This window comes from Solea senegalensis, linkage group LG12 (genome assembly GCF_019176455.1).
Source record: "Solea senegalensis isolate Sse05_10M linkage group LG12, IFAPA_SoseM_1, whole genome shotgun sequence".
Lineage (NCBI taxonomy): Eukaryota > Metazoa > Chordata > Actinopteri > Pleuronectiformes > Soleidae > Solea > Solea senegalensis.
In genome coordinates this window covers 24,528,986-24,551,740 of record NC_058032.1, presented here as the reverse complement: position 1 = coordinate 24,551,740, position 22,755 = coordinate 24,528,986, and the positions used below count along the sequence as shown (strand labels likewise).

General features: G+C 40.5%; 1 protein-coding gene across 1 annotated transcript; it reads right to left on the bottom strand.

Moving 5' to 3' along the window:
• Positions 1-1,461: 1,461 nt before the first annotated feature.
• Positions 1,462-18,884, bottom strand: sparc (secreted protein, acidic, cysteine-rich (osteonectin)). Its single transcript, XM_044040577.1, has 10 exons — positions 18,797-18,884; positions 12,613-12,684; positions 11,203-11,277; positions 8,830-8,917; positions 6,666-6,787; positions 6,231-6,351; positions 4,854-4,987; positions 4,293-4,441; positions 2,442-2,590; positions 1,462-2,179 (listed from the first exon to the last, which is right to left on the bottom strand). Exons 2-10 carry the CDS (start codon positions 12,667-12,669, stop codon positions 2,151-2,153), a joined length of 924 nt encoding a protein of 307 aa, XP_043896512.1. The 5' UTR covers positions 12,670-12,684; positions 18,797-18,884; the 3' UTR covers positions 1,462-2,150.
• Between the last annotated feature and the right edge of the window lie 3,871 nt (positions 18,885-22,755).

The window sequence follows — 22,755 nt, the reverse complement described above, 5'->3', positions numbered from 1 at the left end:
ATTGTAAACATTTTCAGATTTTTTACAATACAACATGGTTGTCAGTTCTGTAGATTGGACAGCAGTGTGATTGACCGCTGGTATCGTCCAACAGGGGCCTGGTTTGTGATTCTGGAGGCTTAGATTAGATTATTATGGGTGAGGTTTAGCGAATTCCTTCTTCCTCTGCCTCATTTTTGGCAGCTTTGTCAATTCTGCTGCAACACTGAGACCTACATTCATCTTCACGTTGTTAGCTGGGAATGTTTGTAGTGAGTTTTTACAACTTAACTTGTTGAAATACTAAATGTTTCTGAAAGATACCGAATAGTAACCACGATAGGATTTTCTCTGAGCTCCACTGTGGTGTTTTTCCTTCTTTCTCTGACTACTTCTAAAGTGTTTGTGATGTCGCAATTCTTTCACGACTTCAAACAAAACCACACAAATCAGAACAACCACTGACAAAGAGAATGCCGTTTGTCAGGTTTTTTAGTGGATCCACCCAGGCATTAAAACATCACACCTACACCCTTTCAGTAAAGAAGCTTGACGTAGCTCTTTCTGAACTAGTTGTTAGTCTTGTGGTGTCAGTAGTGAAGTGGACAAACTTTAACTTCCCAGGGTTTAAACACAGAACCAAACCCTCCCCTTCTTCTTCTCTCTCTCTCTGCTTCGACGAGTGTTGGAAAATGAGAAGGTTTTTCTTTTTTTCTTGCTGCGGCTGAGAGGAGAGGAGGGACTCCAGGCTTTGTGGACGAGGCTCTGCTGTTGTTTCACATTCTTGAGTCTGGATGAACGGGTGGGGATGGTAACAGGGTTCAGTGATTCTCCCTCTCTCCCCAGGGGACCGTGAGCACAGTGAGACACCAGAAAACACTGAGTAACAGTGAAGTGTGAAGCCGTAAAACCAGTTTCTGTTGGGGATTCCTCTCTCTCTACTGTAAACGTTGAGTTCAAACTGTTAATTGTGCAGCATTTGTGTCTCCAAGAGCCTGATTTCTTGTCGTTTTAAGTCTCTCCAACCACTTTTTTGTACTTCATCCAGTTTTCTGAGAAAAATGTCTTCACCTTGACTTTAGCGGTAGTTCATTTTGTGCTTATGTACGGTTGTGACATAACCAGGCACGCTCTGTGAGAACATGGCTGCCAGTGGAGACACAGTGGAGATCTGTTTTTAGCCACTACAAAATCTGCACTGCACTTACTTTTACATCTTAAGGTTGTTTTCCTCTTTATCTCAATGTTAGACAGCTTTTTCTGACCACTCACTCCCCCTGCACCAAACTCCATAGAGAAAATTAGTGATTTAACATCACAGCACACAGGAGTTGTTGATCCACAGCTGCCTCCATCAAGTTCAAATGTCATATTTTTCGACTTTAGCGACTTTAGTTTTTAAAAGATTTCGACGACATAAAAGTGTGTTACTGGAGGTCAAATATAAACCAGGAGAAAGAAACGCAGATCTGAACGCACGCAGAGATTCCCAGAGTCTTTTATTCATGGAAAGAGTTTAGCTCGAGCTCTCAGTGTGAATAGAAACATTTTGAAACGTGAGAACAACTCTCAGCCTGCGAGATATCCCCTCTCATGTCAACGTCCAAAACACTATATCGTCTTAATTTGTTTAGCAGTAGTCAAACGATTCAAAATAACAATAATAATATTAATAAAAAATAAAACATAAAGATACACAGAATGACAGCAGAAAAAGGAGTCCACCACCAAAGGAGTGCAAAAACTAAATATTTGTTTTGTAAAAAGCAAGCAGAGGGAGCATTTATTTAGAAACTTTATTTTGGACTTTTACAGTTTTTGTCTCCTTTCAAATTAAATCGTTCCAATGCGATTAAAGCCCCGGACAATTTGTTATAATATTGTCAAACAACATACATTTACATCAGAGGTCTTTAGTTTTCTTTACTGGGTTTTTTTTTGTTTGTTAGTACAGACTGTGCACGTTTCTCTTTTCTAATCTTTTTTGTTTTTTTAGTGGTATAGGTAGAAAAAGTCATTATTTAAAAAATAAAAACCAAAGAAAATAAAAACAAATTTGTCGTTAGCACCGTTACTGTGATTTTTAACTTAGGGATCAGCACCTTCGTCCCGTTAGTAGCGACTAGGAGTTGTCACGCGGCTGCTGCGGCTGCTGCTGCTGCTGCTGCTTATTAGATGATGAGGTCTTTGTCAACATCCTCTGCAAACACAAAAGATTAAAGAAATCAGTGCAAATTAAGCAGAAAAAGTCACATTTAGTGACTAAAGTCAAGTGATGAACTTATATTTTAAACCTTCTAAATCTTCCACATTTATGTAAAATCCTAGAATAGGCCAGAAAATTCAGAGAAATTTTAGATGTAACTGTGAATTGAGGGAAGAAAGTCGGATGTTTTGTGAATGTTTTGAATGAATTTTCAAGTTGAATCATTATGAATCATTTTTTTCTAAATTATACTCACGCTCCTTCAGGCCAAAGCAGGCGGCCCACTCCTCCAGAGCGACGTATTTGTCGCCGTCGGTGTCGCACTCGTCGAAGAAGCGAGTGGTGCAGTGCTCCATGGGGATGAGCGGAGCACGCAGAGGGGAAAGCTCTGAGTGAGTCAGGTATCTGAAGGTAAACACAAATAACAACAATCATGTCAAAGAACTAGAAAAGTTTGTCTTGATAAGATAATAAAGCTTATTTAATTCTTAAGTTACCAGTAGCAAGTTGAAACAATGGTTTGCATTAAAGGATTGGTGTGTCCTTGTGACTAATCACAGCAAAGAAATTCTGTCATGTAAGAATTTACTTACATTTTGGCCAGTTTTGTCCACTTTTACCTCATTTTAAGGCACATTATAGTCTGAAAGTTGCTAGTTTTAAGTATTCTAGCCAGGCTAAATTTGCTTAATCTTATGGCAGATTATTTTCCTCATTTTAAGCATATTTGGCTTCTTTTTGCAGCTTATTTGAAGTTGTGTGGGCGTGGCTGACCTCACTGCACACCTGAGACTCATTCACAATCAACCACAGCTGTGTATATAAACCTTCCACTTCCACACAGTTGGTAAGCGCACATCATGTCTGAGGCTCACCAGGGGGGTTTTAAATCTTGCTTTGTCTTTTAAAACCTGGGGAAACTGCTGTTAAAATGAAAGAGTGATTTTGAAAGTTTTTGTTGAGTCAGTTGGTACACACTTCCGCACACTTGCTCACCAGCTCACAGAAACTTAGAAGCAACTTCAGAATGAAAACAACCACAGAGAAGGCCAGTAGCTAGCAGCCAGAAGCTAGCAGCCAGTAGCTAGCAGCCTTCATATATGTTGCAGTGAAAGCTGGAGGTTATTTAAACAAGGCTACTGCTAGCTACTGCTAATCTTTGAAGTTATTCTTGGTGATTATTGCTCAGTCACCTCAATCACTTTTGAAAACAAAGACCAAATGTGGACACCAGTGTGACTGACAACTGGTGTCGTCCATTAGGAGCATGGTTGCAAGTGACCTACAGTACCAGTGAATATACAGTTGCATAAACTGTCCTCGTCATGGTCTGTCAAAGACTTAATGGGCATGAAACCTTGAGTTCAATGGTTTGAATGGTGATCATCGATAGTGTCCACATGTGTCATTGTTGCATTTTTAAGGACGTACAAGTCACATTTGAGAGGAATATCTGCTCTGTTCACTTAGTTGGCAGACGCATTTCTGAGGCTTAAACGATCAGATTTTTTACACATTCATGAGTCTAATCAGGTCGGTTCACTTGGACCATGCAGAGTAAAATAAGCGATCAGTGAGTCCAGCTGCCACATCATCAGCGTTTCTGTTCCTCGTTCTGCCTGAGCAGCTCAGATATTTCCCTCCACAGGCTCAAACACGTGCTGACTCTCAAGTCTGACTTCTGTCCAAAAGTAGCTTTTGGACATCTTTTCATCCACTAAAAACTGTCGAGGCTTGTGATGCTTAGAAGAACTCTCTGGATCTGTAGAGGACTATACCAGCTTAGCTTTTACCATAAGCAAGACAAAACTTGTCCTAATCTGTTAAGATGTCTAGATCAGATCTGAATGAAACTCAGTCTGATGCTAGAGTGTCTGATCCTGCATACACACACCACATTTTACTCAATTCTGATGGGTTTTGTCAGAGATATGATTGTTTTGCCCATTCAAATAGATGGATAATGGATTTCTTGGGAGCATACTTGGGTGATCCCCTACCCATCACAAAGAATTCGGATTGGTCCGCCAACAACTTAAGACAGGACGTTGCTATCATAAGGACAAACTTACAGATAAACCAATTAAAACAAGAGTTCGTAACGTACCCGTCAGCTGGATGCTGGTCGAGCTGTCCGAACTGCCAGTGAACGGGGAAGATGTACATGTTGTAGTTCTTCTGGAAGTCTTGAGCGAGCAGGTCCAGAGAGTGCTCACCAGCCTGCAGCCTCTTCTCGTTCTCGTAGATCTTCTTCACCTGAAAAAAACATTCAGGAAAAAACACATCTACGTTTAAACATGGCAGCTTGTAAAGTTGGTCCATAACTACACTCTCAGTTTGGATTAGACTTCACGCGTTATGAGCCACTTCAAAGACCTTTACCAGTTTCAAACTAGGACACAAAATGTCCCATTATTTATACACAACTTCTCTCTTTCAAAGGGTCTCCACTTCATGTAAACATCGCTTTTTTTTAACCTTTTTATGGCCTGGACTTTGGTGGCATTTCAAAACTATGTGGCTCCAGGCAAACGGGACCAATGGAACCAAACCAAACGGGACCAAGCCAGTGGAATTGGGTCTAGTTAGGATGTTTCTAAGTATAAGGCATTGCAGGCTTATCATTTATTTCATGGTTAGTAGTATAAACGCGTCTCTGCGTCCTCACCCTGAGCTTCTGCTTCTCGTTCAGCAGGTCGTTGTCCTGGTCGCGTTCGTACAGAGTCACCAGCACGTTCTTCAGCCAGTCCCTCATACGCATGGGGAACTCCTTCAGCTCGTTGTCCAGGCAGGGCTCGATGTCTGCGGGGGGCCAAGACGCGACAAACATCAGGAAAGTCTTCTCCGGAAACTTTCATTAGAACATAACGGTCCTTAAAGGGTAACTAAACCCAGTGTCTGATTTTGAAAAATGCCAAAAATTGGGCTGAGGGCGACAGGACCAGCATTTATAAAATGGTTAATAATCCTCATGCTGATTGGACTAAGTAAGCCAGTGTCAAAGTTTGAATGCAGTAGCTGGTGTAACAAGTGGTTTAGGGGTTTAGTTACACTTTAAGACACTGATTAATAATTTGAGGAAATTCAAAACAAATCCCGTCAGAAATTTAATAAATAAATTTTATCATAATGATTTTTATCCTGCCTCCAGTCATGCTTTGGCTCATCGAGTTACACCCTGATCTCCATGTGAACCCTCTGCCCACCCGTGTGTTTCGTGTTCACTTGAAATTGTTCAGTGTCAGAAATGTGTCCTGCGTGTCTGAACGCGTCTCGTCCTCCTTCAATCTCATCACACATCAGTGCAAAGAATCAGAGGCAAAATTCTGAGACTTTGGGCTTCAGGTTTAGCCTCGGGTTTGAGATAAAAATCAGAAACCACAGCATGTAAAAACATGACGATAAAAGGGAAAATCGGCTAAATCCACAAACTGCAGTCAGATCTATTGCAACCTCTGTGTTATCTCAAGAAAAACTAATTTTTCTGTCTGGAATTTTGCACCAGACAGACCTTTTATGGGTTTAATGTTGCAGGAAGTGAGCCAAAAAAAACTACACTACAAAAAAATTATTTTCAAGAATCTTGCCTTTTGCCTGGTGTGTGCTCAAACACAAGGAATTCTAACCTTAAGTCAACTTAATAACGAAAAGGAAGACTTATTTTAAGTAAACATGTCTTACACGACTGAATATCGGTAAAGTCTTTGCTTTGTTTTCCTTATTTTTAGGAACGTTACAGCCTGAAATTAACTAAATTTACAAGCTAGTTTAAAGTATTCTATGTAAACAAAAGTTGCTGACCCTAAATACAGTTTTCTGTTACTTAAAACAAGAAAAACTAAAAATTTGGCGTACCTGTAGTCGGGCAGTTTTTGCAGTGTAGCTAATAGGCTATTTCATTCAAGCTAGCTGTCTAGCATTGTTGAACGAGAATCTTCTTAATATTCTAATCTGTGTAAATGTGTAAAATAATCAGTTAAGAAACTAAAACTACAAAATACTACCATCCAACTATTGACATCGTCCATGTTGTGATTGGACTCACATTTGCAGGGTCCGATGTAGTCGAGGTGCAGCTTGTGGCCCTTCTTGGTTCCCTCCAGGGTGCACTTGGTGGCGAAGAAGTGGCAGGCGGTTTCGTAGGTCTTGTTGTCGGTGCCGCAGTTCTGAAAGAAAGAGCGCAAGAGTTTGATTACACGTTAATGTGGGATCATCCGAGAGTTAAGTCATGGGTTAATTTGGCCGTGAGCAGGTGAATATTACAGGTACTACAAGAATATCTGGATGCTGCAAAAGTGTTTTTTTGGTAAAAAAAAAAACGTCTGGAAATACTAGCAGTTTTACAACTTCAACTATTACGAACTACCATTTGGATTTAAAAAGTCAGAGAATATTTTTACAATTTCCATAATTATGGACTTATTTTTATATAGTCTTGTTTTTTCCATCTCATGACTTTTTTATTATTAAAGAAACTCACATGTTCGAAGTCTCCCTCGGCAGGTGGACAGGTGGACGGGTCCTGGCACACACACATAGGGGTGTTGTCCTCGTCGACCTCACACACTTTGCCTCTCTTGCAGTGGTAGTTCATGCAGGGATCTGCACCAGAACACACACACAGTTACTCAACAATCAGGTTCCCTGAGTCCCCTTGATTCAAAGTCATTTATTAAATTTTTATATACATATATAAACAAAACAAGTGAAAACTGATCTTTATCTTCTCAGTATTTAGTCGTGTTCTTGATTAACTACAACAAATATTGATAATATCTGAGTTTGGGGAGTTGGAGTTGGGCATTTTTTTGTTGTGTTAAAAGGATGGGGCATTAAATGATCACGTATTACAATTAAAAAATACTCAACACTATAAGATGAGGTACTTGAAAACAAGGTCTTACTTGCCAACATACAGTCAAAGTGATTTATTTTGAAGTGCCACAAGGGAGAGTCATTGTTTCTTCAAACAATTTACATTAGGTTGAACGACCTCCTTGTATATAAACCACTGACTCTGACTGGACAGCATGTGGGACAGAAGTATGTGCTTTTTTATTGTTATCATGTGGCTAGGCTAGCACATGTGCTAAAGTCCATCTATAGTGACGTTTTCAAGGTTTTCTTTAGTTGTGGTCAGGTGTCAATATGAACGGCGTCTACACATCTCATGAGCGCTTAATTCCCTCCCCTTATTTCTAAAAGACTCCGCCCATTTTGATTCTTGTGGTATTGCTTTTATTGATAACTGACTCTCTTTTAGACTCCCTTTTTTAAGTTTCTTTGCAGTGTAGGCAGATGTTACCGATGCTGGAACAACAAAAGGACATGTAAATGCGTCTGCTTACTCGAACAACCACTAGGTGGTGCACTCTCTCTCTCTGAACTGTCCTCTGATTGGTCAAAGTCTAATTTTCTCTAATACCAACTTAATTTACATTGTGACAAAATATTATTATAGAATGAATTATCAATAATGACAGAAATAAACTGTTTTGACTACTTTTTAAAAGCGACTTTAAGCAGCACAAAATGTCTCATTTGTCTGGTTTGTGTGTGACTGAAGTCAGTGGATGTTTGAACAGTTTTCCTGTGGCTACAGTTTCTGGGTTGAGTTTCCTCCTGAATCAAAGTGGAACATTTAAATTACAGCCTCCTCGCAGAGAATGAGCCGCTCTGTTATTACGGCTGTGTGAGTTTGTCAGTGTCGAAGCTTCGTGAAACTCTGCAGCTGAGACTGAAAACGCAAGTTAAATCAAAAGTTGTCACAAACGGACGCAGAAGCAGATTCTTGTGGGCAGCAGAAAACACGACATATTTCATTTTTGAACCGTCGTGTCTGCAATACAAACAAACACTTTCCAGGAATTTTACTTCACTATATTTATTCCGCTTTTCAGAATAAAACGCACATGAAAACACAAACTTTTACAACTCTTTAAACTTATTTTTCCCTTTTATATCATTAAAGGACTTTTTGGACAAATTTCATCATTTACCCTATACAAAAAAAGACAAGTTGCACCATTCAGTTAGTGCTGTGTCATGTAAGAGGAAATTTAAAAATGATAGATTTATTTTTCTTTTTGAAGCAAATGTATGTAAACTCAAGTTTAGAAAAGATATTAAATGAACAAAATGATTCATGAATTGAGAAATCCTATGAAGACAATGGTTCTTTTTACTCATTGAAACATTCACACAGTCACATTATGGGCTGCGATTATTTATAGATAAACAAATTAGTAACATTTTTTTCAAAAATTCTGCCATATTCTGCTTTTTTTTAAACCTGGGAATAAATGCACATTTACTATTTATTACCTTCCCTTTTTTAAACTTGTATTTATTATTTACCTGAAAACATGGCTGAGAATAATTTTGATTGTTTTAATTGTCAGTCATTTATCTGCTTTTTATGTTTTTATTCTCAGTTATTTTTCCTCAGACAAGTATTTGTCTACAGATCAACATGATCATGTTTGGGGAGAAATTAGAGGAAATTAAGTCGAAATGGCTAGAAAATAAAGGAAATAATGCTAGATTTTTCATGTCATTAATTTAAACCTGGGATTACATTTTGTTTGGGTTTTTTTTTACTTGTAGGAAAAGGGAATTATAACGAAACACAAGCGTGAACTTACTCTCCTCAGCGTCTTCAATGACCTCAATGGCCTCGTCAAACTCTCCAACGTCCACCTGCACTGGGTTCACTCCCACCTCGGTCTCCTCCTAAACATGAGAGGTCGGAGGTCAGAGGTCAGCAGCTTTCAAAAAACTGCAGAGAGTCACATGTTTTACTTCCTGTCTCTGTTTTCCTATTTCTGCACGACGTCCACTTTGAAGCAAACCACGTAATTATCCGCGGCGCGGAAGGTTCCTCCCTGAACAACGAGCAGCTGGATCCATATGTGGTGAAGCCATGAAAGACGCGATGGCTTCCTAGCGGTCAGTCGCGGAGCGAGCGAGCGAATTAAATTTACCAGCTGTGGGATCTGAACTCCCTCTGGACTTCAGCAGCAGGAAACAGTAAAAACATTCACATGGAGATTTCGACTCCACAAACGAGTGTTTACACTGGAGCAGGAGGAACATGGAGCCCCAGATGAGGAAGATTATTATTATTATTTATTTATTTATTTATTTGACTTCTCCATGTAAGGCAAAGATTTGTAGGGATCAAAATTAAATCTGGGACAAATCCAGATGAGGGAATCCCAATTTTTATAACCCAAACAAATCCAAATGTCAGTTTTTAATGCTCCATCACCTTTTGCAAGAGGTTTTTATCCAGCTCCACTCAACAAAAAACAAACACAAACCTTTGCTGACATATTCAAATTTAGTAACATCATTTAAACGATACAGACTTTTTTTTTGCTCAGTAAACAATCTTAAAAATTCATCTTTGATCCATCAAAGACATGTTCATATGTTTTTTATTGTGATAGGAAGCACTTTGAGTAGCCATTTTTTTGTTTTTAAATAAAACCATCACCGTCCGGTATTTTGCACGTTCTTCAATCACCTAGTCTTCGAAGAGCTGGAGGGGGCTCCTTGATATTGTAGTTTCTCTCTTCTTTTGCGGGACCTCTTGTATGATTAGGTCCTTAATCCAATAGCAGTGTAGGCGGGTAATCACAGGCCGTGGCCTCGATCCTGGTTGTGGCTTGGCAGTTGTGTGTTCCATCGAGCTCGGGAGGGAATTCTAAGATCTCCTCCCCAAGTAGTTATTACAACTTTGAGAAAAACATTGTGGGTGTTGGCCCGTCGATTGATTCAGGAAGGCCAATGATTCCGATATTATTCCTGCGGCTCCGGCTTCCTTGCTAGTAGCTTGTTGTTGCTATCGGCTAAAGCTACCAACCTCGACTCCAGAGTAGGAATACGATGGTCATCTGACTTGGCACTGGTTTCCAGTGAGATGATACGTTGTCTGCGATCTAACACCGTGGTCTACATTCTTTCCAGTCTTGATTCCAGGACAGCGAAGGAGATTTTGAGATCCGTCGCTATGCTAGCTCTGTGTTTTTCCAGCAGACATTCGATGCTAGCTAAGCATGTGCTTTCTCAAGCGCGCGAAGCTTCGTTCTCGCTCCTCTTTGTTTTGTTTTATTCCTGGTGACACGATGTTATACCGAGTTTGTGAGACGTCCGTTCTTACTTGGGATGTTGAGGGTATAAGAAAAATGCGGGTTTTTGCAAAGTTGAGTTTACGGGGGACGGAGACCGACCTCACATGCTCACCAAGCCGGAAGACAAGTCTTCTTGTACGAAATGTACTATACAAACAAAACAAAGCTTAAGTCTTCAATTACAGCTTCTATTTCCAGGTATTTACATCCAAACATGTCGCAGAATGTTGAAGATAAGCCTCATACATGAGGGTAGAATCAAAACCAGAGACCCATAAACTATGATTTCTCACTGCAGACTCTTCCCCAAGTTGAATTTCCTGTGATCCTCTGAGTCTGTTCAACCGTGGACATTCACACGAGAATTCACCGCCACTTCCACTACAAGTCGTCATGAGACCAAATACCAGTGGACTTCCCAAAAGCTCCATCACAGATCAGATTATCTCTCTGTGAGCAGCTGCTTCGCTCAGCAGCCAAATTAAACTCAGAGGAGAACAAGTATTTGCATTCAGTTTTGGGTTTAAGGCATATGTGTGATGGTCCTTTTTAAGAGAATTTATTTAAGTGTTTTGGGTTTTTGTTTTTTTTTCAAAGGAAACAACAACAAAGAGGTGACCAAACACACTGTGTCTGTGTTTAAAGACAAAAAAAAAAACTAGAGTAAAGGAAGTCAGGAGCAGATGATGTCATACATGAACACACTGAACAGCTGGAGAAACACTCGCACAAACACACACACACACACACACACAGTGGTGAATACTCAGGGGGAAATGTCGGCTGCAGGAAAAACAAACTCAGTGTAGTGAATTTGTTATTTTTTCAGTTTCAGGAGCTTTTTAAAGACGTTTCAAGGAAACCACAAACATCTGGACTGACCTCGAAAATGGGCTCTTCAGTCACCAGCTCCTCCTCAGTCACCAGCTCCTCCTCAGTCACCAGCACCTCCTCAGTCTGGAACACACATACATGGTGAACAATTAACACTCTTAAACAGGAACACACACTCGCATAGTAAGTCAGAGACGTTAAAGGAAGTCTAAAGCAGGTGATCTCATCTACAGGTTTCCCTCATAGACAATAATGTATTCCCCAATCCCTTTTCCTAACCTTAGCCATCACAACTACACACCAAACCCCCTTAAAACCAATTCTTAACCCACAAAAGCCCTTTAAAGTTGTGAAGACTCTAAACGTCCTCACTTTTCCAAAATGTCCCCACTTAACCAAAATGTCCTCACTTCGTTTGGTTTATTCAATGTTGTGGTCCTCACAAAGCTACACATACTCACATGTGTAGTCCTAAACATAACCAGTTCCTCGGAAATGACATTACGTCTTATTAGGACCGGGTTTGGTCTCCATGAGGACTACTGGTCCTGACAAAGGTGGTGTTAATGCACAGTCCTAATGAGGCACCAAATACAAGAACACACATGCAAGGTCTATACCCACACATGAACACAAACACAGTTTACAGTCGGGAGTTCCACACACGCACACACGCACACACACACACTCTCTGGTTTCCATGACTTCAGAGGACATTGATTGATTTACATTGATTTCCTGAAAACTTAATCTAATTTTCACCATAACTACTACTGACCTAATCCTAATCCTGACTTTAACCTAATCTCTGACCTCAGCCTAACTTTAAAACATGCTTCACATTAAAATGCAGTAATTTACATGATGGGGACTTGATGTTTGTCCCCATAAGGAAGGTGAGTCCCCATAATGCGATTGTGTAAACAGGGTTAGGTCCCCACAACATAAGGAATACCAGGTTTACACACACACACACACACACATAGATAAACACAGGAACACAAAAACATTGTGAAACTCACACTCTCACACGTAAGCTCTGCATCACAAAGGAAAAGGAAAACACATAAAGACAGGAAGACACTCTTAAAAGACAAAAGTGGACACCCACTCAAGTTCTTGTCTTTCTATAGTTGTGAGGACACTCAATGATAAAGTAAGTCATCTTGTCCCTGATCCTAACCCTAAAAAATAAGTCTTTAAACCTTAAACCACATTTATAAAGTTTGAAAACCAACACACACACACACACACCGTATGGTTTCCTTGACTTCAGAGGACCGTACATTGACATTCATTTATTTCCTGGAGACTTAATGTAACCTTAAGCCTAACTTTAACCTTGTCCTAACCATACAACATGTCTTTATTTTAAAATGTAATCATTTATGTAATGGAGAACATTTTGTCCCCAGAATGTGAGTAATAACACACAAAGAGAGACACAGTGGGACTCACAGGAGCAGCCATGGCGTGTCCAGCCAGGCACAGGAGGAAGACAATCCACACCCTCATCTTCAAAGTCTGCGTCTGGAGACACAAAGACAAACAAACACTTTAAGATATCTTTAGTTCAACATTTTAAAATGAGCTTTTATTGTGATTTTATTTATTTTAAAGGTTGTTTGTCCTCATCGCGTCCTTGTAACCTGAGACTCACTGAGCAAAATCTCTGTACTTCACAATATAAAGATATTCAGCACAGGTTTAAACTACAAGTTAGTGTCTCGACAGTTTTCCAGACGAAAACAACATGATCTCTGTCTGCAGACTTGTGTAAAACTTCTTTGTTTTCTGGCCTCAAATTGTCTGCATCTGCTGGACGTTTTTGTCATAAAAGACTTTCCCAGGCTGTCGTTTCATCGTTACAGCAGCTGAAAGGGATTTTCTCTCAGAAACTGATCGCACCAAATGGAGAAATTGAAAAAAAACAACATCTTCGGGTCTTTAAACGCTGCATTTCTCCACAAACTCTGCTCCTCACATATGCACCGATGTTAGTTTCCACTCGACTGCTCTGAGAAACGACTGAACATTTGTAGAAAACCTTTATATACGTTTCACTGTATACACTGCAAAAATAGAAATTGAAAAACTAATCTATACACATAATGTGTATGGAATATGTAATTTAAAAACTGGATATACCACCCAATTCTAGTTTTTACGCTTCGTCTCGTTTTTGGGCAGTTTTTCCTTGATTTAATGCACATTACCGTCTGAAAGTGGCTTTATTTACAAGTTAGTTTTAAGAATTATAGCCAAGCAAAATGTGCACAGTTATGTTTTTTTTATCTTAAAACAAGACATTTTTGATCAATTGCAGAATATTTGGCTCATTCTTGGTGGGGTTTATTACACTTTTTAAGCCCCAGTCTATTTCAGATTCAAAAATGCAACAGACAACTTTTGTGTCCCAACATTTCAAAGGGTTCCAGATTTCCACACAAAGTCACTGTTGTGCCGTAATCCATGTAACTGCCAAAAACAGCTACGTCATAAATGCTAAATTAAATTTATAACATGGAAAGTGTAACTCTTTAGCCAAGAGAACAAAACAGAGAAAGTAAGACCATTAAATAATGTAAAAGTGTAATTTCTGACATATCGCCACAGGGATATAATCTTAGAAGCTGAATCCCATAATCTCCATGTGAGCAGCCATTGTCGGAGCTTTACTATGTCACGTCGGAGTGTCTAAATAAGGGCATCTTTGTTCTGTAGGGGAGCGTAACGTTGCTTGGTCTTCCTCCATGTTTCTGTGTCCGTTATCGGCCGTTTAAGCCCAGACATGAGGAATAATCTCACATCTACAAACACAAAGATATACTGTATGTGTCTACAGTGTGGAAAACCACTATGAGAGTCTGCTGCATCTGTTGTTTTCTCTGCTGCGATGGAAAGCATTCTTCCTGCAGGGATAAAAGGAACGCGAGCTGACACAGTTTGGACGGAACTCTGCAGGAGATCAGCAGACTTTATCCGCCAGAGCCGCACATACTCTGGATTCCTGCCCCGCAGATTAGATTAGCAACGGCTTCAGAACAAACGGAAATTAGACGATATCTGTCGTTCAACGTGTCCGTCAACACTGAAGAGACAACAAAAAGCAGGAGGGAAAAGCGAGGCTGACATTTCACAGATTGGTTGCCGGGCGTCTGACTTTAAAAAATGCGGCGGGGGCCTCTCTCGACACGCAGCGTCTGAATCTGAATGGAACCCGACGTGTTTGGACACATGCGGTGAAAAAGGCTAAAGTTTGCTCATCGTCCGTGACAAGTGGAAAAGTGTTTGACGAACCCTCGAGCAACAAAACAGGACAACACACAGAAAATGTACTTCACGGCCGTGAATAATACGCAACATTCTTTCCTGGAATCGAGTTTGTACAAGTTTTTACGAGCCGCGGCCTTCTTAGGACGCTATACGAGCTTACACTATTATCTTATCTTCAATAGAAACTCTCATTTATGATATAAAGCAGCATTAAAGCCTTTTTGGAGTGTGGGTTGCCAGCTGTCGTATAAAGAAAAACTGATTTCAGCTTTTAGCTAACAGTCCAGTGAGTAACTTGACGGCCATTTTGGTTTTTAAGGTAGCCCATAATGGACAAACCTCATATCTTTTGAGTTTTGGTGCTAACTGAAGTCTACATAGGTTCTCCAGCAGCTTCTGAAGGATATTTAGGTGTCTTTCTACCTGAAAGCTGAAGTTTGTAAACCCCGCCCTCTCCCATACCCAAAACCCCATAGAGAAAATCAGTGATTTAAGCTCACGGTGACTCAGGGGCTGCAGGTCTACTGCTGCCTCGTGTGGTCAGTTTGTGTCACTGATGTTTATCTAAACAGAGGATTTTAAACTCAAAAGTCGCAAAATAACACATTAGAACTTACTGATGGAGGCAGCAGTGGATTTAACAACTCCTGTGTGCTGTGATGTTAAATGACTGATATTCTCTATGGGGTTTGGTGCAGAGGAGTTGGCGCTTTATAAACCTACATAAGAAGGTTGTTGTGGAATTCCTCATCAACATTGACGAAAATAAGTTGCCTACTGTGGCTTTAAAGCCTAACTTTGTTCGTAATGTTATGACGGCACAGAAAAACCTATATTTTGAGATTAAAGAACATGAAAGGGAACTCTCCTGATCTGCACACATGATAAAAGGATAAAATCTCAAACTGAGTACAAGAGATAAACAACTTCTCCACTATATGGCTGAGCACTACACTCCAGTAAATGGATATTATGTCAACATGGGAACATTTTGCACGTATGTGTTGCATTAAAATAAAAACAAATGCAGCGCTACATAAATTCAGACTCTGACTTGTGACGATCGCCGTCTTTAATGGTTAGAAAAGTCCAAAAAAAGAGGTTTGTACCGTGGAAAAATACAGAAACTCTGGCAGAGGACGCGTTCACAAGGAAACTTCTCTGTCCCTTTGAAAAAGCTGAGGTGGAGCAGGTGGGGGTCGGGGGTCGGCTGACGGGAAGTTTCGTAAAAACCTGAACCTCTGACACGTACGAGTCGCAAAAATCGCCCGCTCAGTGTTTGAGTTGGAGGCACACGGTGTTCTCGTTGTATTTCCGCGCCGCTGAGGACAGACGGAGACGGACAGATGGACAAACTGACGTAACAGCGAAAAAAAGAAGTAAGAGAGAGAGAGTGTATTTTATTTGGAAAGCTGCTCTCATAATCAAACAGCGCCCAGGCTAAAAGGGAAACTTCAGGCTCATAAAGGAGCCGTTTTTCTCCTCTGGTGCATTTAATTTTGGAGGTAAACAAAAGTAAACAAATGTAAACAAGAGTAAACAAGTGCAAACTCGCAAAACGGAGGTAAACAACCCGGACTGGAACCACTGATGCCGGCCCAGGTCTTATTTTTCTCCTGCTTCTGTCTCTCTTTTTCCGACAGATTTAGAGGAATTCTGTCTTTTTCTTCTCCTCTGTGACATAACAGGCGGATTCAGAAGGAAAAACAACCTGCAGACATCCATGCGTCTGTCTGCCTGTCTGTCTCTCTGCAAACAAACAGTACAGACAAACAACAGTGTCTGGACATTACTCACGAGTCCCTTCAAAGTACTTTATACCAGACCGCTTCCATCCGACAAAACAAACGTTTGACTTAATTAAAGCTCAGTGACCTGAAGACACTTGTTTCTGGTTTCAATCGTAGCCCCGCCCCTTTCTTTTTTTCTTTTTAATCCTCAACCGGCACCGAGACCCCTGACAGACAGACAGACTGAGAGACAGTGTGTGTCCACAGAATGAGACGAGGAGGGAAGTCCCCTTAGAGCGAGACGAGACAAAGAGACATTTTCAGTGGGGAACTCGATCTATGTGATCTGGATCTATGTGATCTGGATCTATGTCATCTGATCACACAGGTCATGTGACACCAAACTCTTGAAGGTTGTTTTTTTTTTTTTTACTACAAAGTCAGAGGAAAACGGTGATTGGTGGACAGGAAGTGTCAAAAGTGACAAAATAAAAGCCTGTAACAAGTCGAGAAATAAATAAGTCACATAACTGTCTGTCTGTCTTTTAATTATCTGTTTCTTTTCTCCCGTCGCTCTATAATTACCGTCTTTTACTTGTAATTAATTATAATTATATACGGCCGTTTATAAAGCTTTAAACATTAGTTTGAAAAGTGGTAATTAAATAGTATTAAGTATAGTACACAGTCTTTATACCAGTGTCTTTTTCTCTCCGTTTCCTCTTAACTTTATTGTTGTTCATAAAAATTGTGGTGTTACAAATGACCAGTTATATAACATTAAATGCAGTATTTGTACATCATCTGCATACTGTAATAAACTATATCATTTCTTGATAGAATGAGTCTCTCTGTCTTTCCGTCTCTTCTCTGACTCTCAGGTTTTTCCAGACACAATCAATCCTTCCTTCCTTCCTGTCGAGGATAAAGAGCTTTTCCAGACATTTGCCAAGCTGGCCTGATATTTCCCAGCATCCTTTGCTCCTGCACCACCTCCACCACCTCCTCCTCCTCCTCCTCCTTCTGCCACCTCAACAATCAAACAGCCACAGAGGCTGTGGTTTGAAGCACTTCACCACATTCAGTGATTTCTGAGGGAACATGTGACATTTCAGACGGTTTTTGGATTTTGTTCCACTGCACATTTTCTTTTTTTTGTGGTTGTGAATGATAATATGAATCTGAATAAAGTTTCCATTCATTTTCAGTGGGTAAATTCCGAGAGGAATCTTCATTCTCAACTGCATCTTCTAAAGAAATGCCAAATTTGGGGTGTGTGTTACGTCTCATTCTGTCCTCTCACAGTTCTGAACGAAGACAAAGGTTCCATTTATTTTCAATGGAGGGGAAACAGGCCGTAGTACAGCAGATCGAATAACACCAGTGTGAACACTCGACCTCATGTGTTTCCTGCAGACAATTTTCAAACGTAACAAATTTCGGAGGATATTTTTTACAGTGGCAAACACTGGAGCGCTTTAAACAGCTGGTAACTCATCGCCATGGCAACCCACATTCCGTTACATGAGAGTAATCAGGGAGACAGAGAGAGAGAAGGGGGAGTAAAGCGAGAGAGAGGGAGACGTTAGTGAGAATAAAGCGTTCCCATTAGACCGAGTGGAATTCCATCCTCCTCTCCTCTCCTCCTTTTCTTCACAAACTTGTGTCACTTTGTTTTTCTTCCCCCACTGAGAAAGGTCTGCACAACATCAGGACGAGACAAACGCCAGCAGCTAATGTGTCCTCACCGTCCTCCTCCAAATCCTTAATAAACACCACCACCTCCTCCTCCTCCTCCTCCTCCTCCTCCCCTTCCTCTCCTGCTGTCGATGTGGCAGCACAATACCTCCGCAGAGAATGAGCTCAGTGCTTCATAATCACCGTTTGTTTACCTGCAGGCGGTGATTTTCCTCGCAGATGTTCACAGTAATAACAGACGAGGTCGTTCTCTGCAGAAGCTGATGTTTGGTTGTTTTGGTTTTTTTTACCTCCGTTTATTTGAAGTAGTTTGAAAAGAAAGTTTAGAGTCAATGGAAAAAGCTGAGAGGTGTGAGGTTTTTAAAGGTGGAGCTTTAGACGTTTAAAACAAGTTTAAAGGCAGAAAAATCAGAGTGTTTTTAGCTTTGTTTTCTTTTTGTCTGATTTACAAGTAGAAACGTTTTAAAAGTTCAACTCCAGCTGAAGTTTAGGAGAAAATAAACGTGTTTTGAGCTTCAAAGGGAGGTCACACTTTTACACAAGAGTGTTTTTGTTCTTGCCAAATTGGAGAAAAACCTTTATTAACGTTAATTTTTCTGATTTGAAAAACAAGTTTAAAGAAGAAAAGTTTACACATCTTTTTTTGTTTTCTTCAAACTTTTTTTTCTGCAAATCCTATAAAAAACTTTATTTTAAATTTTTTTCCTGATTTATTCAACTGGAAAACAAGTTTAAAACCTTAAGCTAAGTTAAGCTTGAAAAGTTACGCTTTTTTTGTTCTCGCTGCAAACTTCACGGTCAAACAAAGTCACGATAAACGGATTAAACGTCGACTCTTTTCTCTGCCACAGAAGCAAATGAACGCGAGTCATGTGACACAAAAACAAAGACAAACACGAGGTCCTGAGATTTGGTGCAGAGTGAGAACTCTCGCTTACCTTCAGTTTTCAGACACCAGGAGAAAAGTCGACTGTGTTCGGGGCCGGAGGACGATCTGACTGAGTCTCCGCTTCACACAGAGGACATTTCCAGTGGGACGTCTGTCTCCCCCCTCCCCTCCTCCCGTTACTCCCTCCCTCCTCCTCCTCCTCTTGCTGCTCTGGAAGGCTGGACTTCATGTTAACTCTCTGCTCACACTCAGTTTCCATGCACCGTTCGCTTGTTCTTCTGTCTTTAACAAACTCTAGAGATAAATCAAGTCATTAAAAGACGTGCGTCTGCCTCCGCTCCACTAGGGGGCGAAATGCACTCCTCAGCTTGTTTCTATCAGACGGTTTTCAGGTTGATAAGGACACCAAGGTTTGGCAGGCAAACCCAAGCAGGAGTGACTGAGGGTTTACGGGCACAGTTCTAATCAAGCTAAGGCCTTAGTCTGACTAAGACAGACAATTGGACAACTTACCAAGTCTGTGTATACTGAGATGGACAGTGCTGTGGCTCTGAGACAAATGAGATGGACATGTCTCTTGTGTTGTCTGAAGACAGACGTCCACCAACAGTGCTGCAGCTTCTACCTCATGTCCTTCTACTTCAGGGTCAATCGGACTGTGAATCACATAATCCAGGTGTGTTAGTCCGACTAAGAAGAGCTCCATTTTAGTCGGACTAACGTGTTTACATGACATCAAGAAAACTGAATGATTGTCTTAGTCTGACTAAAACTGGACTTTTGACATGAATGTAAAAAGTTTACAGAAGTCTGGACGGAGACAAATGGACAAAATCTGGCTTTGAGACAAACGTTGAACTCTGGAGTCTGATGACTGGAGATTTGTGTCCCTTTTAGACTCCATTTTTGTGGATTCTGGACTCTTCTTCTCTCCTCACGTTCTTAGAATTTACGACCTCATGACACACACTCTATCTATGTCCTCTCCTCGGAGAGGTCAGAGGTCAAGCACAGACACAGAAACAGATTGGAACACATGGTTCACTCATTCACCAGCCACACGCACTGAGTCACTGAAGTCTACGGGAAAACCAGAGGAGGTCATTACTGTAACGGGATCATTGGTTTAACAGAAATGAAATTTGTGATAGGATGACACGGTGGAACAGTAGTTAGCACTGTTGCCTCACAGCAAGAAGGTCCAGGGTTTGAACCCAGGTTGAGTTTGCATGATCTGTCTGTTATCAATAGTCATTCATTCATTCCACATGAAGGTCATGGGGAACTGGAGCCAATCCCAGTCCTGACGATGGTCTGGACTGGGAAATGTTAGACCAATTTTTTTCTAGTTCTGGGAAGATTTCTAGAAGTTTGTTGTCATTTTATAAAACTGTGAATTTGAATCAGTTAGAAACAGGTGTTTGGAAGGGGGAGGGGCTTGGGCAAGTTTTAAAGGTTGAATCCACAAATATACGACTTTGTCTCTGTACTTTAAAGGTTTTAAAGGTTCAGTCCACCCAAATGTGGACCAAACGTCCTGCACCTGAAGCAGACGCCATCAAAATTTTGTTTCTTTATTGTATTGCTATGTTTGTTTTACTTTATTTTTGCTGTCTCTGCCAGTTATTAAGTTTTTTTTTTATATATATAAATGAAGAACAGATGAGGACGAGGACAATTACATTGCTGTGAAGCAATATGTCTTTTATTTATTGCTTCTTTAATTTGTACTTCTGTGCGGTTGTTTTACAGTGATTTACAAACAAAGCTGGATTAGAGTAATTCCTTATGGTTTAATCTGGGACATCTGTGAGTGAGGGAGTGAGTGAGTGAGTGTCCTCCTGAGACGTTTACTGCTGCAGCTTCATCCTGTGGAACTTTTCACATCATCACACGTTCATGAGTCACTTCTCTGAAACACCTGCCGTCCGACGACAGACAGACAGAAGCAGTCGAGCTCCAAAACCATCTCTTTTGGCTCCTCAGTGTGGATTCAGTCGGACTGGGCGGTGGTTTTCGATTATTCCTGTCTGTTCCCACAGAGCTGATGAGAAGAACAGCTGCAGCAGGAGAAGAAGAAGAAGAAGAGGAGGGAGCGGAGCTGCAACGTGGCGTTTTTCCATTCTGCCTGGAAACCACAGTCCAGCTGATGATGGACAGAAGGAGAGAAGGAGGAGAGAAGGTGGGAGGAGGTGTTATTAAACCATTTCTCCTCCTCCTCCACCTCCTTTATTTATCTCCATGTTCATCAGCTGCCCTCCCTCTGTGTGTGTGTGTGTGTGTGTGTGTAAACGTGGCGGCTGTCTCTCTGTATTTGTTAAACACACTTGATGACGATGATGAAGTGCAGACATGCAATTATCGACCTTTTCTTTTCAAATTGTTTCTTAAACGTGTTGAACCACGTCGAGAAACGACTGAACTCAGAGAGAGAGAGAGAGAGAGAGAGACTGTGAAAACAACGACACACCCAGGATTTTTATAAAACCGGGCAAATGTAAACTCACTCACTCAAAGACAGAGATATTTAGAGAAAGTTTCCTCACCGTAGAATAATAGAGAACATGGAGATTAAATCAGAAATGAGGAAACAAAGTGACTTCAGTCAAAAGAAGGCTTTTCACCCTGAAGGCAACAGACACACATGTAAAAATGTTCTTTATAAAAGTTAAATAATCCGTCAAAGTCTAATTACTGTGTGGAAACTTAAAGTCCAGAATCACAAACGTTCACTGAAGTGTAAAAGCAAGAAGAAGGACAAGTTCTGTCTCTGGTCCTGGTTCTAGAAAGGACTTTGTCTTTTCAAAGTGTCAAGAAGGGACCTGCAAACCAGGTGTATATGTGAGTTTTCTCCAGGTTCTCCGAGTTCTCAAGTGTCTCGGGGTCTCTGGTTTCTCTTGGTCCTTTGGATTATCCAGTTTCTCTCCAGGTTCTCCGGGTTCTTCAGGTTCACCTGGTTCTCCTGGTTCTCCAGGTTCATCTCACAGTTTACAAACATTCAGATGTTAACTGGACACTCTTAATTGGCCGTAGGTGTGAATGTCTCTGTGAGTTGGACTTGTGATCTGTGTCCACGTACGATGTGATTATGGACATTTTGTTGAAATAAATGGTCTTGTTGTGTAAATGAGTGAGGGAGTGAAGGAGTGAGTGGGGGGGGGGTGAATATTTAAACCCACAAACAAACATCAAAGATACTTTTTTTCCCTCTTTAAAGTCACAGCAGCTCTCAAAATGATCACCACTGTGAGTCTGAGGCCGTGACACTTTTCTCTCTGATTGATGTTTTGCCTTCAGCCTCTTCATCTACACCATCCTCCAGTGTACAGAGAGTACACTGTAAAAACAACAGCCGTACAGGTTACAAGAGTTGATTTAAATGATCAGAAAATGAGTGAGAAAATTTAGCTTGGCTAGAATTCTTGAAAATAACTTGTAAATCTAAAATTAAAATCTAAAAACCTTAACATTATGGAAAAACAGCTTAAGAAATACACAAAACTGTCCAAAATTTAAGAATAAATAATATAAGTTTTAGCACATCACTAGTAATTAAGGCTTAAAATAAGCTGTAATATCTTATAAAAATATTCTTAAACTTTCTTTAAAGGCAAAAAACAAAACAAACAACAATTTCCCATGAACCTATTTTACTTTCTTTTAAACCCAGTTGTTGTTTTTTTACAGTGTATAAATCCTCACAAAGCATCAATTAAGGGGTCTTTGTTAGGGGATTTTCTTTCTTTTTTTGCTCATACGAACATTCTTTTAAGTGTAAATGACACGTCAGCTGCACCACAGCGCCTCACGTTGGTCGAAACGGGAAAAATACAATCAATTAAACACACACAAAAAAAACTAATAAAAGTTATTATGGGATGTGCTAACTGCTGGACATGCTGAGCTCTGCAGGGAGTCCATGTGACCTTTGAGCTGAGGGTCATGTGACCAACGTTGAGAAGCTGCAAAGGAAGTCCTTCTCCATGTTTCTGTAGATGTTCAAAAAAG